This window comes from Hippocampus guttulatus, chromosome 16, assembly GCF_054856545.1.
Source record: "Hippocampus guttulatus isolate MCC_2025c chromosome 16, RoL_Hgut_1.0, whole genome shotgun sequence".
Classification (NCBI taxonomy): domain Eukaryota; kingdom Metazoa; phylum Chordata; class Actinopteri; order Syngnathiformes; family Syngnathidae; genus Hippocampus; species Hippocampus guttulatus.
In genome coordinates this window covers 11,493,483-11,511,016 of record NC_141276.1, presented here as the reverse complement: position 1 = coordinate 11,511,016, position 17,534 = coordinate 11,493,483, and the positions used below count along the sequence as shown (strand labels likewise).

At 43.3% G+C, this 17,534-nt stretch overlaps 1 protein-coding gene across 1 annotated transcript; it reads left to right on the top strand.

Moving 5' to 3' along the window:
* The first annotated feature begins 8,415 nt into the window (after positions 1-8,415).
* On the top strand, positions 8,416-13,307 carry LOC147193148 (uncharacterized). The gene is made up of 8 exons (XM_086133579.1): positions 8,416-8,470; positions 9,088-10,344; positions 10,525-10,619; positions 10,694-10,738; positions 11,615-11,839; positions 12,378-12,555; positions 12,955-13,128; positions 13,216-13,307. The coding sequence occupies exons 1-8, from the start codon at positions 8,416-8,418 to the stop codon at positions 13,305-13,307; spliced, it is 2,121 nt and encodes a 706-aa protein (XP_085989705.1).
* The last annotated feature ends 4,227 nt before the right edge of the window (positions 13,308-17,534 follow it).

Below are 17,534 nucleotides of genomic sequence, written 5' to 3'. Positions count from 1 at the left end.
AATAGCCAGAAAAATCTGATTTTTGGGAACTAAGTTGTTCATTAAACCCTTATAACAAAATACACAACAATATTTTTGCCAGATCATGTTGTTTTAGATAGTTGTCGTATTCCATTTATAAGCATTATGTAGATTACATCTGAAAATGAAAATTTGGAAAAAATCATATTTTAAACCTGCAGTATCAAATTTGATACAGATGATTTAATGTAATATAAAGAATGGGTTACATAATGAAAATGCATGTATCAAATATGTTCAAATGGCATTATTTTTAATGGGTTAAGTCGGGCCCTACTGTTATTCACCTGATGAGGCCGATGACGATTCCAATCAGCCGATATAATATTTTGGCTTTAACTACCGTATTGGCCCGAATATAAGACGGCCCTGATTATAGACCCCTTCTAGACTTTTTGAACACCAAATTCATTTTTATACAGAAAATAATTACAGTACATCTGAAACAAATGATTATAACAATATATTTGAGAGAAAAAGCATGTTATTTTGCCTCATTCAAATCTAAAGTGCAATCGCATTTGTAAATGAATGGCTTCTGGTTTTTGCAATGTAAATGACATCATAACTTCTCCTCAGCTGCCGGTTAACCTGGCCGATCTTCGACCCACTTTTCTACAGATTGTCGCAACGTTTCTCAATTTTCTGTTATCACTTCTATTATTTTCTTCTCTTTTCTTTCTTAGTGCTATTTTTTTTTTCTTCTTCGTGCTACCGCCATTTATATTTTTATTCTTCGAGGTAGGGATTTGCTTTGGCCTGGGGAGTCAAGTTCAGCATTCGCTTCAATGATATCTGGCGCCATCTAGCGTCGTGAATGGGTATAATGTCTAGACCCCGAATATAAGACGACCCCCACTTTTTGAGTCTTATTTCAATGCAAAAAACTCCGTCTTATATTCGGGCCAATACGGTACTTGTTTAACTTTACAAGAGAGAGCAACTTTCAAGTACAAAAAAAGAATGCAAAAAAAAAATGGAATGATGATTTCTCGTAGATTTATTAAAACAACGCATGGAACTACTCCGCAGATGAACACGACAATCCCAATTGCAGGAGACACAATCCGAGGGCTTGTAAGGTTGAACGATCACTTTGTCGAAATGTGTAACAACACGCTCCACACAGCGAGAGGGGCGACACGAGCTGCGCGCATACAAAACAACGGCGCCCTGCGCCAAGGTTATTGGTAAGCCGGCCTTGCAGCGCTAATATGCTGTCATATTAACTGTGGAGATGTCAAACCGGGAAGCCTCGGGAGGTGACACACAGCATATTCGCCTGCAGCCACGCTCAAGCCCCCGAAAGGCATGCGCACGGGTGAGTAACCGAAAACTTGGCAAGGTGTCACTTTCAATTTCGCATCATTTGGATATTGCCGAAGCCCCCACCCCCCCAAAAAGTGTCTCAGTCGCAGCATTGGTGTTTTTTTTTTCAACCCAGAATGCAAGTAAACTTTTCTAGATGAGTTTTTGACCTTGGTTTATTTTCTCCAACACATCGGGTTTTCATAATCATAATCCATCCATCCATCCATCCATTTTCCGATGCGCTTATCCTCACAAGGGTTGCGGGGGGTGCTGAGGCCAATCCCAGCTGTCTTCGGGCAGTAGGCGAGGGACACCCTGAACCGGTTGCCAGCCAATTGCAGGGCACACACAGAGACGAACAACCATCCGCGCTCACACTCACACCTAGGGACAATTTAGAGTGTTCAATCAGTCTGCCATGCATGTCTTTGAAATGTGGGAGGAAACCGGAGTACCCGGAGAAAACCCACGCAGGCCCGGAGAGAACATGCAAACTCCACACAGGGAGGCCGGAGCTGGAATTGAACCCGGTACCTCTGCACTGTGAGGTCTACGCGCTAACCACTGGACCACCGGGCCACCCATAATAACAATAGAATATGTAATTTAGCAATACAGTATGGGTCAAAAGTTTGGAAACACCAACTGGGTCAAGAAATTCACTCTTGATAATGCACAGCCGTGACCTTAAAGTTATTGCAGGCTCAATAAAGCATCATCCACATCATCAAGCGGACTGAGGAAACACAACAATGCGCAAAGCAAAAGGTGCCTAACTTTGATGAATTCAACCGAGAAAACATTCGGTTTTGATGAAAATTTTTTTCCCCTAATAATTACACTCGTATTTTTATGTCCCCACAATTTCAGTGACGTAAGTGTTTCAGAAAATGGTTTAGCAGCGTACGTGGAGTGATGAGTTGCCGTTAATGGCCACCGGTCATTAGAACAATGTTGAAATAAAGGAAAGAGGTCATTATTAGATTTGAGCAGCACACTCCCAGGAAGCTGCACGTGGTGAAATGAACGGACATAAAAGGTCAAGGGGGAGCTTGAGCGGCACCGAGGAACTGAAAGCACGTGAACTGAGAAAACAGAAGAGCTTGGACCACAGTGATGCTAGACTTGATAAAATATCACGCACCCACTCTCGCACCTTGTGACTTGCTGTCGTACAAAGAACACATTTAATCAGTTTGCGGTTTCTGCAATCGGGAGGGATAAGAAGGAGGCACTCGATAGTCATGGATCTTCTTTGCCAGGCAGAAAAGAAGTGGCTAGCTCCAAAACAAACAGGCAAACAAGCCAAAGTCAACATTGAACAAGCGCGCGACAGCGAGAATGATGTGACGACACTGCGGCGTTTGGTACTACGGGCGAGAGGGAAACTTTCATTGTGAGCTATCGAATTTCTGTTGTGAATGTTGTGACCAGCTGCAGAGTCAAAGAACACTGAACATGCCCCCCACACCACCCAATTATAAAGGTATGAGAAAAGTTAAAAAGGTTGAAAAATAGCATGTGATTTTTTTTCAAATGAAAAGGCTCTTGGTGTGCTTAAAAAGAATCAATTTATGAGTATGGTTGAGTATTATCAAAGTACATTTGCATGTCATCGTTAACTGTTCGTTTTAAACACTTGCGTGTAATAAACTTGTAATTGAGTCCTTATTTGAAGAGTGTTCATGTTCAAACTGTTACAATGGCTTGGACTGCATTTTAATGTTAGTCAAGAGTATTTTTATGCTGTTGTTTGGAGTGGTATCTGCTATAAAAAGTTTTACAACACCGTATATGAAATGTGTTTCCGAAACACAAGGTGAGTTGGCCACTTGGGCTGGATGGCCACTGTTTAAAAAAAAAAAAGGTCTATTATGTTGTGCAGGCCCACCTGTCCAAGATGATATAGTGTATCTGGGATTTAAAAAAAAAGACAAAAACCAGATGCGTCGCGATGGCGGTGTGATGAGAGACACAAACTGTGAGCTGCTCGTTGCGCCTGTTATTTGGTTTTGATAACCCGAGGCCTACTGTGGCAGGTCAGATTGACACTTGGGGGTCATTAGGAAGGCACAACCATGTAGCACATTTTATTGAGCTCGATGCGAATGTGTGCACGCTGAAAAAAAAAAGCCTGACTAGAAATAAGCAACATTTCTTCAAATTTCATTAGAATTTTGAGTAAAAACTATAAATAAATAAATAAAAATTCAATTTGCTCCAAAAACTCGAAAAGTGCCAGGAATTCAGTAAAGTTTGCCGACCGAAAACTGTTATCCATCCATTTTCCGATCCGCTTTATCCTCACAAGGATCGCGGGGGGTGCTGGAGCCTATCCCAGCTGTCTTCGGGTAGTAGGCGCGGACACCCTGAACTGGTCGCCAGCGAATCGCAGGGCACAGACGAACAACCATCCACACTCACACTCACACGAGGGACAATTTTGAGTTTTCAATCAGCCTGCCATGCATGTTTTTGGCAATCTTTCGCGCGCGCTCCAAGGTAAAGTCATGCGTCGGATGAACAGTATATTAGTCATGCATTTCCAATCTGCAGCCGCTAATCGTCATTGGCTCCTCCTTACGTGCGTGCGACTCAGCAGGCGCTTTTGTTCCGCGAGACTTTGGCCCAGCTGCCGTGTCCCCCACGGGGGCTGCACACGCTGCCTCCCACTTGTTGACGCACGGCTCATTGGCCACGCTTCCCAATAGCCAGACGTGAAGCGAGGTGGTAGGCGCACAAATAGTAGACAACAACATGGTATACACTAAAGTTTGTGGCAGCTCATCAAGCTACACGAGGAGACTGACATTTTGCTCCTCATTCTAGCGCCAGTGTGCTTGTGAGACGTGTTGTCTTGTTGGCCGGGACGTCCATAATTAGGCAGCTGCTGCACACGCTGCCCAGGAAGAGCTTCAGAAGAGGAAGCCTTGCTTTCATTTTTTTTTTTTTTTCACTTCCAGACAAGGAGAGTGGAGGCTTAATTATAGCTGTGACCCCACCACCCCACTCCACGCTTGTCCCCGATGAAACATTTCCTGTAATTCGACAAAATGATCATTATTGATTATAGAGGCAAAAGAGTCATGTCTAATTGAACTCACATAATTGCCTATTGATGGCAGAGCTGCTCATTGTTTCGTATGATAAGGCTTGGGGACAAAGTAGGGCATTCCTGGAACAATTGATTTCGTAAAAATCCTGAAAGATAATGAAAATTTAAACAAAAAAAATTACTAATGAAAATAAATGTCTTGTAAATGTGACTCACCACGGAGAAAAGTGTCATGAACAACACTGCAACAACAAGGCACTCTCCATGATGTGCACACAGTCAAGGCTGACAATGGGGCACTCGAAAGCAAACAAGCCAGCCCGAAGCCTCAGTCCAAATGCTGGCTGTCAAATCAGATTTTTTTTTTAATTCGTCCCTTATTTTTCCCCCTTACTCTTTCACCTTCTCTCCAAGATTTGCACACACTCATAGCCACCAACGAGGCACTCTAAAGCGTCGACGCCAGCAGACTTTTCAAAAGGAAGACGCATTTTGGGGGTGTAAACATAGCTAGCTAGCTAACTGCACGTCGCAATTGCGCTAGATAACCGCTCAAGGCGCTCAAGTTCTTAAAAGAGTGGCCAACGGGGCGACTCATGCCTGATTCCAAAGTGAGTCACGTGGGGGGGGGGGGGGGGGGGGTTTCACCACATCCCGTGGACACAAGTGAATACAACATAGATGTCAGTCTTGACAGGTTTTCTGAATCTTCAACCATCTATTCTAGAATGTATTTTGTAATTAAGCTCTTGAGTCACTGTGGCGAATCCAACGTCAGCATGATAATACTCCCATACAAAATGCAAATATGCCTCCACCCAAGGCCCATGAACAGTATTCGAAAGACAGCACAACAATCCGATTGCTCACTTGAGCGCTATGATTTTCCAATGAAGCTGGCATCATTATATAGAAATCATTACTTGTATCTGGGGGAGAAAAAAAATGATACAAAGGAGGACTGAAAGTGAAATAACTTTACTGATATGCTGATCGCTGCCATCTACAAGCCTGGTGAAAACAGCACGCTTTCTTTCTTTCTTTCTTTTCTTTTTTAAATTTTATTTTGATTTCAAACCAAATCTGCAAAGCATTTTGGACTTGAAATGAGGGCTCAGTCAGTTGACCTTTTTGGGTCCTCAAATAAGTCAAGATTTGAACCATGTCTATCAAAAGCTCTTCCAAAGCATGTACCGAAGTTGGACAATGATGCGTCGACCTTGTACTGGAGGTAAATATGCAGTGACATCAGTCGTATCTGATTGGCCAGGGGATGATGTCATTTGCATCTGGTGATGTCATCAGGGTCACACGTTTAAGAAGAAGCTGTAAGATGATGATGCCCTTTACATCATTGTTGCATCATTATTTTTTTGAGGGGGAATGAGGATGGAAATGAATCCAATGAAAACCACTTCCCATCTCTCCACCTTAATGACAATTTGGATTGTGAAACAAACAACATTTCTGTATTTTACTCCTTAGGTTAAAACTGAGGAGCTGGAATACCAATGAAAAAGAAAAGTCTTTTGACCGCTGCAAAGCATGAAAGTGGACAGGAATCATTTTTAGTGGTTGTTGGTGTGCCAATTATCTCAAAGATGGGGGGGAAAAAAAACTGTACAGAGCCATTCTTTGCTATTTACTATAGCTTGTTTTCTCGGCACACAAGACTGTAGGCTGAAATAAACACAACGACCACATTTTTTCCCCTCTACGCTTTTGCGAACAATCCAAAGTTGGTGGAGGTTTGCGGTCTTATAAGCGCTAGCCTAGCTTAACATTTTCTTGTCCACAGGCGACCACAAATTAGCATAAACCTGACCGAAATTGTGCACCATTACTTTGTTTTAATAAAGCAAGTGTTGACAAATGGCGATGACCACACGTAATTATTGTGAGCTCCACATTGACAAGGTGTCATTTTTTGCGGTGCCTTATTCAAGTCGTTGTTGACTTGCATATCTGTCGGCGGCATGGTTGGATTTCACTTGACGAATAAAAATGTCCACAGCGATGATGGAGGGTTTTCACCGTGGGGTCAGGTTCCATTCCTTCAGGCTTTGCATTAATACCAAAGTATAGTGAAAGTAATCAAAATACCATATCACCCGCTCAAACTCTGGTCAGCATCAATACATATTTGAAGCCGACTTCGGTCCATTGATCTTCCACTCGGGCTGGGAGAAACAACAACAAAACTGCTAACTCCTGCAATATGTCCCCGCTCTGCTGACTTTGCTGTTACTTTCAAATTTCACATTCCACACTTCGGAACTGAGTGCATAGATCATAACACTAGGATGAAACGAAATAATAAACGTGAAAAAATAAAAAATGGGGAGCTGGCTTAAGTCCAGAAAAAAAATCTGACTTTAATTTATCTGAAATTACTTTCAGGGGCTTTAAGGCAAGATCACACTCAAGGTTGTGTTTGTTTATTTTCTTTGTTGTGTTCGTTTTTTTTAAAACTCTGATTCACTTTCTCTTGGTGTCACTCCCGTTTGGGTCATCCACTGTGTGTGTTTTTGAGCGAACGAACCCAAACGGCCTTCAAGTTATGCAACGGCCAGCGGTCACAGGGCAGACGAGGTTCCAGAAAGTTATGCTGCTCTCATGTCACTGTGGTCATCACTGAGTAAACACTTATTTTTTGTCAGAGGGTGACTCGGGACAACAGACACAAGGGAATGTCTTTCTGCGGCTATACGTAGGAGGTTTTTGTGCCATGCAGACTTCAGGGTTTTGGACGAGGCCGCCGCATGTGTGAATAACTGCACGGAATCGCATGTGATGACACCTCTGAGTAAAACTTTTCCAAGTATTGCGGCTATGGCGCATAAAACAAACAAACAAACAAAAAAAACCACTTTGGATATTTTGCTCTGATATACGGCCCAATTAACTTGTCGGTGGTGCACATGATGAAATCGACAGAGCAGCTGCTAGGATGAAAAAAAAACAAAAAACAAAAAAACAAAAAAGATTTTTTGACAGCAGTGGCGGAATGAACCAATACTCAGAACTCTGAATGGGAAAGTTAATGCAACTCAGAGGACAAGCAGCAGTTTGGCAGATAGTGAACAATTCTTCTTCTTCTTCAGGAAAAAAAAAAAAAGGATTGATGCTGTTTATTGTCACTCTGACTTTAAGTTCATTGTTGGACTAACGATAAGATATCCTAACCGGGGGTACATTGGCATCAAAACATACAAACATAAAACAAAGAGAATTACATGTGGTGCACAAAGTATTTCAAACGACCACATCACTTTGCCTTCCGCTAGCTTGATGCTGACAGACGAGGCAAAATACCATAGAAGGGCTAACAAATAACAAACCAACGAATATTGGAACACAAATGGTGCATCAACACGTGGACAGACAATATAATACTATTTCTAGGTATATTTTTTTATCCTCTGCAATAAAAAACAGCACTGTAGTCACTGAGTCAGTTACAGTAGTTGTGAAACTCTTAATCTTCTTATTACCCCCCCCCCCCCCCATTGGTAGCAAAGTTGTGCACACCGGAAGGAGCCGCAATGAAATGTGCAGGAAGGGAACATTTTCACCTTATACTTGTGGGACAAGAACCCTTTTTTTTCTTTTCTTTTCATGGGGTCTGGGTTTGTTAATCACATAACCAAAATTCACACACACCAATTTGAAGAAATATGCGACTCCTTCAAGATATCTTTATTTGTCAAAACCGTTGACGGCTTCCAAAAACTCAGTGCAGCTTTCTGACTGAATATTACCTAAGTTCTCCAAAGTTCATCATTCTTTATGTTGTCATCAGTGGTTTTAAGCCCGGGCAATTAACACACTACTTTTATTTGCCTTTGATGACATCACCCTGTACTTGCGGTGACATTGATGTGATTGTTTCGACACTAAAGAATGGAAGCCCTGAACTTCTATAATGCCTGCACATTAGTATTATTTTACACAAATGTTTTGGCGACTGATGAGATTATTGCCACTTCAAAGTTATCCTCTCGATGCATGCACCATGAAACAACGACATGGATGACGACAGGCTTCAACTTTTAGAGGCTCGCACTTCTGATGACCACATAGGTGAGTTACTGCATCTTGTGAGGTTTCTTCATGGAAACTTCATTTGTACTCATTCAAAGTTACTGACTGTGACCTGAGTATGCCAATGCCAATTTTAACACTTTTCCATGAGAAATGTCCAGAAATCATAAATTCTTTGAGATTTAGTGGATTTATCGGTGTTTTCCATGCCAAGTCAAGTGTGGCATGTGTCATATTTTATTCATCCCTCCATTTCTCTGGCACGACACATGCATAAGGATCTGAGAAAAAAACGACACAAAGTTCTACGAATTGGAATCAAAATCAAAAGTGCCCAACGCTATTGCACTGGCAGTAACAAAGAAATCTATAGGCACATATAAGTAATCATTTCTGTCAAATAAATGCGGTGAATAAAACACAATCTGACAGAATTACATAATATTAATTACGACTCCATGACCCCAATGCCATAGCTGGTAATGTTTGAGTTTTACGTGTCACTCGTTTTCACCGACGCTTTTTAATACTGAGCAAATGTTCTGGTTTTCCTCATTTAGAATATTGCTGAAAAGTGGTTCTTAAAGACCCATCCTTGATTTGCTTCTAGTATTTTACAAGACACCCAATTTGATGCATCCTTGTGTCAATTCCAGAAAACGGAGAAATCACCCCCTTTGCGAAAGACAGTGTTGGGTCGACACTAAAAAGGAAGGCGAGCAGTAATGGCACCCAAGCCACACAGAGGTGTCGTGACATGATTCCACATACCAGTCAACCTCAAGAGGCAGCGGGTGATTCAGTTCCTGTGACAGAAACCATATGGAAGGTCGACACCAAACCACAGAGCCTCCCCAAAAAGCAGAGGTGGCACAGACTTCACATGTCTGCCAATGCTGAACCAGCAAGAGGCACAAGGAGAAGGTCGAACAGAAAAATCCTCACAAGCAAGCAGAGAGGCGAACAACCTGATGGGTCTGGGAAGGGTATACCGACCAAGACACCCACTAGAAAGTCCACCACGAGATCAGGGATTCTTCCAAACCAGTCTGATGGCTCCAAGAAGGCTAAAGAGATGAGGGGAATGTTTAATAGTGAACCAGATTCTGGTAAAAAGAAGCTGAGTAGCAAACGCTTGAAGACAGGTAAAAGGACCAAAAGAAAGTCCACCAAAGAAACAGAGACACACACAATGAAGCGGAGAAGAAAACCAACCCAGGGAACAGTAAAGGCTGCGCAAACTAAAGGCACCAGAAGAAAGTCCAGCAAAAAAACTGAGACCCCCACGAAGAAACGGAGGACTAAAAGAATCGGGGAGTCTTCTGCACCTTGTAAAAGGAACAGGAGAAAGTCGAGTATAAAACCAGAGACTCTTCCACAGAAGCAGAAGGATAATCACCCCGACGGTTCGAAGAAGGCTGTGCCACTGACAAGGACAAAGAGAAAAGCCAATACAGAACTCGGAGCTCTTGGAAAAAAACCAAGGAAGCCAAGTGATGGACGAGTGAATACCACCTCACCTGAATCCACCAAGCAAAAGTGTCCCACAAAACTGGAGACTCTCGTGAAGAAAACTGAATCTACTACGTTGTCGAAAGAGGATGTGCTGGTTCAAAGGACAAAAAAAAGGTCGGGCAAAACGAGACACACCCTCGCAAAAAAATGGAGGGGTCAAACAAGTGAAGGATCTGCGAAAACCGTAGCAGGCAAGGACAGCCATCGACAGTGTAACTCAAAGCTAGAGACACTCTCACAGAAGGTGAGTGAAATACCCACTGAGCTGTCTGTGGTCTTTTTTGGGGAGACCAAGACAGAGGCCAGTACGGAGCGGAAGACAGGGATGAAGAGGAGCAGCGAAAACCCACCCAGGTTCAAAGGCTCATCAACCTCCCAACAGGCTGCAATCAATCGAGGTAAAGTGCTGATTTTTAATTTTTCCAAACCCATATCAATGCATTGAAATCGAAGACAACTCTTTCCCAAAATGAGCAAACAACGAATTGACGAGCTGCTCAATTATTCTCGGGTCAAGTCTGGTGTACTCTAACCAAGGTCTCGGGTGACAAAATCCATCAGTGCTTGTGTCTCTGTAGCCTTGTTTGCAGAGAAATATCAGCAAGTTAATAAGCTTGGTGAAGGAGGCTTCGGATCGGTTTATGCCGGTTACAGGAAAAGTGATTGTTTTCCGGTAAGTCTTTATGATGCGTTTTTCACAAAAAAAGATTGGTACCAGAACCAAATATTGATAATTCTATCCCATAGGTGGCGATTAAATATATACCGAAAGAGGTCAAAAGTGTCCCATTGGTGAGTGCTTTATCTGACTCCACTGACATGGACATTCTTTCAACTTGGACACATAACCGAGAATATCCATCCATCCATCCATTTTCCAATCCGCTTTATCCTCACAAGGGTCGCGGGGGATGCTGGAGCCTTTCCCAGCTGTCTTCGGGCGGTAGGCGGGAGACACCCTGAACCGGTTGCCAGCCAATCGCAGAGCACACAGAGACGAACAACCATCCGCACTCACACTCACACCTAGGGACAATTTAGAGTGTCCAATCAGCCTGCCATGCATGTTTATGGAATGTGGGAGGAAACCGGAGTACCCGGAGAAAATCCACACAGGCCCAGGGAGAACATGCAAACTCCACACAGGGAGTCCGGAGCTGGAATTGCACTGTGAGGTCGACGCGCTAACCACTGGATCACCAGGCCTCCTAACCGCAAATAGAAATTACAATTTTGAGATGAGAGACGGTCCATGATAGGGAATTGTCCTGTGATTAGACCCCTGTCAAAGACCCAGTGACTAATCTCATCTAATTTTGCTGGAAGGGCATTTTGACTTCTTGTGACATCTGGACAGGGACCACTTGGTGGAAGTTCTGAATGAGAGTGTCAGCTCTTGGAGGGAGAAGTACAGACTTGAGTGGATTGAGGTCAAGGAGGTCAATCTGTTTCGCGTTACCTTATTCGAGCGCTAATGTCATTGGTTAATGACCGCAAATGGAAGGGACTGTGTACATCAAACGATTCTAAAATCTGACGATAAAAGTCCTGAAATAAATTTCACACTTCGATTACGAGTCATCACAGCCATAATCAGAAAAAAAACTGAATATAACTGAATCCTTACTGAACATTGTCCGTCCAACTTTTGTTTTTTAAACCCGATAGAACATCAATGGATTGAAGAAGGACATCCCCATCGAGGCATTGCTCATGCTACAAGCATCAATCAAAAAAAACTCAGACGGCAAGTCTGCAGTCGTGTCGTTGTTGAACAAATATGATCTGGAGCACGAGATTGTACTGGTCATGGAGAGGCCAGTCCCGTCTGTGGACCTGTTTACTTACATTACCAGATGTAGGATTGGCGCCCTGCCCGAGTGTGAGGCAAAGGTACGAAAAAAATGGAGCTCACTGACAGTGATTACGCCATATTTGCATTCAAATTTGTCAGTTCTGTTTTTTCAGCATTCGTTCGTAGGGGTACGTCGTAGAAATAAACACTTGCTGGTTATGAGCGTGGGAAAGGAATTGGTGTACTCGATACACAGTTGATACGTGGTCACAAGTTATCCAATGTACTCGGGCGGCCATCGCCCTTGAAGCACCTGCCATAAAGCCGTGCTTTCCTGACCTCAACTAACTGAGCTGAAGTATCCGTTGTTTCTCTAAAAGAGTCCCCCTTTTTTGGGAGGGGTCAGTGAACCCCCCAAATCCAACAGAAATGTCCCGATATGAGAAGATTGCATTTGTCACTCTTGCTCTTGCGTATCCGTTCATTGGTTGTAGTATCTGCTGGCCTATCGTAGATTTTCGTTTCCTTTTCGTTGCCAAAGATTAAGGTGGAGCGTTTACACTTTTGAAACAGACTGTTCAGATGTGGGGGGGAAATGCCACAACACACTACTTGGTCTACGTATCCTTTTCGCAGAACATCATGAAGCAGTTGGTCGTGGCAGCTATCAACATGCATGCTGTGGATGTTTTCCATCGAGATTTGAAGCAAGAAAATATTCTTTTGGAAGCCACATCCGGTGTCCCTCGTGTGCGAATCATTGATTTTGGTTGTAGCTGTTTTGCAAGCAACGAGCCTTATCGGGACTACAACGGTAGGACGCCTTGACTCCTGTTCTTTAAAGGGGAAGTCAACCCCAAAATTTGCTTGACAGCTCTATTCGCCTCCACGAGACTAACCGCGGCATTCCAATTCATACTGCGTCTGTGGAACATAAATTAAGCAGCAACATCCACCCGTTTTTAACCATCTCAGGTGGCGGCCATTTTGCCACTTGCTGTCAACTTTAACCCTAACCCTAACCGCTGTTGGTTGTTACGCCCTGAGCAACTGTGATGTCATTTTCAGTCGACAGCAAGTGGCAAAATAGCCGTCACCTGAGATGGACAAAAATCGGGTGGAAAAGAAATATTGGGGGTTGACTTCCCCTTTAATCATCCGATGATATCTGCAGATTGAGCCATTCGTTTTGATTTTGTCTACCTTTGTGCAGGCACCTTGTGTTATGCTCCTCCAGAGTATGTTCTAAGACAAACGTACAGCGCCGGTCCGACCACTGTGTGGCATCTGGGCGCGCTTCTTTTTGAGTTAATGGCTGGAACTAAGCGGTTTGATACAGTCATGTTCCTCTCCCAGATGCTAAGACTGAATCGGGTTCTATCGGAAGGTGAGATACGGTAATTCTTGCTCCTAGCGTATTCTTGAAACCAATTGTACCTTACGTCGCTTGTCGAATTCTTGTCACTCAAATCAGAATGCGAAGATTTCTTGTGGAAATGCTTGAATTTGGATCCGGAGAAGCGGGCCACACTGGAGCAGATGCAGCAGCACCCGTGGCTCATATGATCTGATACAACACGCACAGTTTTCCTATTTCCCGGTAGCACTGGGAAAAAAAAAAATCAAAGTTGATGAGATGGAAAACGCTGTCCATCACCATCAGAACAAAATGCCGACGATGTTCACCAACACTTGAACAGAAATTTGAACTATCAACTGATAAAAACTTCCGCGATGAAGAAATCCAAGCTTATCTCTTTGGTCACAATGGCTAACAAGTTCGATCACGGGTGTAGCCGGTTGAAGCGGTGTCCACACTTATCCGACTGAGTGGCAAAGTCTTGCCAGAGTTAACGAGCATGGTGAATGTTTTTTGTGAAAGATTCCAAATACATTTGCCGGACATTTTTTTTTCTTGTCACCATGGAAACATTCTCAAAATGTCTTTGCTATAAGACAAATGATTTCAATCTGTCTGGTGAACATCTTTACAACCGCTAACGAACCCTGACGGAAATCCCAGCAACTCGACCATGTGCAAGCACTCCAAAACCATCTGCCATGAAAGCCAGTATTTATTTCACTGAGCGACAAAGTCTACCCCAGTAACCCAATCGTAGGTCTGCCTTTTTTTGTTTTGTTTTAATCTGAGCGTTGGTACACAATATCATGCTGATGTCAAGATTAGAGCCAGTGATGCAACAAATGTATCACACACTTCCTCACATTATTTGTGACATATGTAGGCTAGTCATGACAAGCATATTGCATGCCTGCACAGCATGCACATTTTCATGCACGACACGGTCGAATTGTACTCAGACTTGCTGTCAAAGTGGGGGGGGGGGGGGGGGGGTCGCCTTCCACCGCCACTCCACCCACAGCCACCGCTGCCTCGGAGCGTTGGACATGAATCGAAACCCCTGAAGGTGGATATTCATGCCTTGTGTCCCTGCCTTCCTTCCGAGTCGCTGGTGAGCCTGCCGCACTAATGTTTCTACTTTCCGGCCCGGCGGGGAGGAAGTGGTTTAGACTGAGCAATGAGTCATCCAATATGAAATGAGGCTCATCTCGGGAAGCGATCATGATCAAATGAGAGGGAAGGAGAATCATGAGTCTGTGTCAAGGCTGACGCGGGCGGTAATTTTCAGACCCAAACCCCCCGCATCAGCAATTTCCCGAAGACCCCATGTAAGGTCTGATTAGGGTCATGTGTTCTTTACGATGTACGCATCATCATTGCACTTTAACACGATTATCAGAGTTTATGCCGTACGATGCAAACGACGTGACACGCAGTGGAATATAAAAAGTCTACAGCCACCGTGTTCAAATGACATGCGTTTGTGATGTAAAAGAGAAAGACCAAGACCAACTTTTTCCATCATTAATACGACAAACTGTACAACTCATTTGAATTCGACGAATAATTGAATAATATGGCTTGCCAAAAGGTTTAATTTTTCTTGGTTGAGGTTGGGTCGGAAAATGGTGAAAGAAAAAGTTTGAAATGCTTTATCTAGGACTATTTTTCTTTTCAGACTAAAAACATGACATTTGAACAAGGGTGTGTGGACATTTGATATCCAATGCATGCCCTTGCACTTTTCTTTTGTTGTTTGATGGCAGCTACAGAATTTCACATAAATTAAACCTTTTTTTTAAACAAAATGTTTTAAATGTATCTATTTTTAAAGTATTGGATAGATGCAATAACATGGTTCAATCTTTTTCGTATTATTCGTAATTCACCATGCCTGCTTTGCCTTGTCTTTTATTTTTTCATTGTGGAGACTAAAGAACATTAAACTCAATAAAATCAATTTAATATCGATCTGTCACACAACTGCACCGTGTTCTATGTGGACTTTCTGCAATGGTGGGAACATAATATGCACAGTACGTAAATAAAGAAATATAGACGGAATATTCTCAATAGGCCACTCACGTAAGAGCCGCGATCAGAATCCTATTCAATCTATGTTTATCGTCTATCTCATACTATTGATCAAAACAAATCATAACAGTACATATCACGGTCCCTCTTTCTTTGGTCTGGACCCAGGTAGCGTACGAAAATGGCAAAATACATGGACAAAATCTAAAAGAAAAATCACACAACTTAATCAACACAATTTCTGGCCTGCATGTCGAGTTCTCAATTTCAACGAGATCCAAATTAGACGTCTGATCTGTGAACAAATACATCACCTGGGATTACCCCCCCGCCCCCGCCACCCCCACCCACCAAGTTCTTCATAGGTGTAATCGAGAGCAGTACATTTTTTTGACAATTGACAATTGAAGCACTTTCAGGTCTTTTAACTAAACTCATCCATCAATCGACATTGTGCACTTTTTGTTTTGTTTTGTTGTTGTTGTTTCTTTTTTTTTATTACAGCGAACGACTGAAGTGCTTGTGGCCTCTCTTTAACCACAATGCTCCCATAATGCTTAATTGACTCAGAACAAGAGCTTTTTTTTGGAACTTTAGATACTTTATCCAGCCATAAAACACTAGTTAATCAGCAGCTGTTGAATAGCAAATTTAAAAATAAAAAAAGTGGCTGCACCACAATTAGCTTTGCATTTTACAGAACAACATTGGAACCTTGCTGCAGCAGTGCTGTAGAACATCATATGGGGCAACCATCAATCCATCCATTTTCTGATCCGCTTTATCCTCACAAAGGTCGCGGGGCGCGCCGGAGCCTATCCCAGCTTTCTTCGGGCAGTAGGCGGGGGACACCCTGAACCGGTTACCAGCCAATCGCAGTGCACACAGAGACGAACAACCATCTGTGCTCACACTCGCACCTAGGGACAATTTTGAGTCTTCAATCAGCCTGCCATGCATGTTTTTGGAATGTGGGAGGAAACCGGAACACCCGGAGAAAACCCACGAATGCAAGGGGAGAACATGCAAAGTTCACAGAGGAAGGCCGGAGCTGGAATCGAACCCGGTACCTCTGCACTGTGAGGTCAACGCGCTAACCAGTCGACTCCATAATTTGTATGACATCGAATATAAAGCTCTGCATCAACACGTTGCTGTGAGTTTGCAGCCATTTTAACTTCCGCTTTTTAGCTGGAAGCTGCGTATGAGTAATGATGCAGCCCCGCACCTTCTGCTCAAGCAATTAGCAGAAAAAAGGTGAAAATGAGCGTGGGTGTACGAGAAGGAGGGGGTTACGAGCGCTGGACGAGCAGGTCATGTGGTTTGAGCTCAACCTGTATTCGCGGTCGTTCCCAGTTTGTGTCCTCCGGAATGTCAATGCTACGCTGCAGATAATGAGTATATTAATATGTACACGGCCAGTCAGGTTAAAGCCTTCCTGGCTCTCCCAATTTCACAACCCCGTCTGACTCAGGCCAGCATCGGCGGTAGTTTCTCTCTGTCGGATGAAAAAGGAAAATAAATAAATAAAAAATGTATTTGTGAATTAGTGAGCAGCTACATGAGTGACAGGCCGGCTGATAAAAGTGAAAGAGATGGAAATAGGAAAGGAATAAAGAAGAAAAATTGCTACGGTGACGTTGACTGATGCTGATGGTAACTTCAGGCAAGGGGCTGATGCTGAAGAACATCGACACAAAGTACAGCGTACGTGAGGGTTGTGGCAGGGGAATGAATTGGTAAAATTGCTCGTCTGTGTTGTTTTTTTCCCCACCTCCCCTATCAGGGCCCCAAAAGCTATTTGGGATGAGCTGAAACAAAGTTTCCTCCCAATGACCTTCAATCTGCCTCGTGATATTGATTAGGTTGTTCATGTTATCATGCAGCTTGACAAACTGTGTCCCGGATGAAGAACTTCTGTCAATTCGGCCCATACAGCAATGGCTGATTTTTCGAAAAATTTGTCGGCTATTTAAGCGTCGGTGAACATCCTCCGGATTTGCCATTGCAAATATCGGACAGATAAAAGAGATTCCATCTGATGGAATGTCTGACAGGCAATCAGGTGCAATGATGAGATGTGGAATGAGGAGGGATTTTCCTCACAGCGTGCCATAACTTCCTTAGTATCTCTTTCAGAATATGGGCAACCGTAATGAGACACTTCATTTGGTTGCCCACTTTTTTTTTTTTTAAAGCAACCAAAGTGCTGTGGTGGCACTCTGAATGGGATTTGAAGACCTGTTATTCTTGTCAGACGAATCCGGAAACTGGGCTCAGCAGCTGCTTAGGCCGCTGAAAGCACCTTGAGCGTGATGAGCAAATGTCAAAAGACTCACAAGAGTCCACTCGTACTGTAGGCAGGTGTCACGACTAAGTTCCCTTTGTCAACGCAC

Coding starts and splice junctions, on each gene's coding strand:
- LOC147193148 (XM_086133579.1), top strand. CDS start 8,416: ATGGATGACGACAGGCTTCAACTTTTAGAGGCTCGCACTTCTGATGAC. Junction 8,471..9,087: donor CACTTCTGATGACCACATAG/GTGAGTTACTGC, acceptor TGTCAATTCCAG/AAAACGGAGAAATCACCCCC. Junction 10,620..10,693: donor GGAAAAGTGATTGTTTTCCG/GTAAGTCTTTAT, acceptor TCTATCCCATAG/GTGGCGATTAAATATATACC.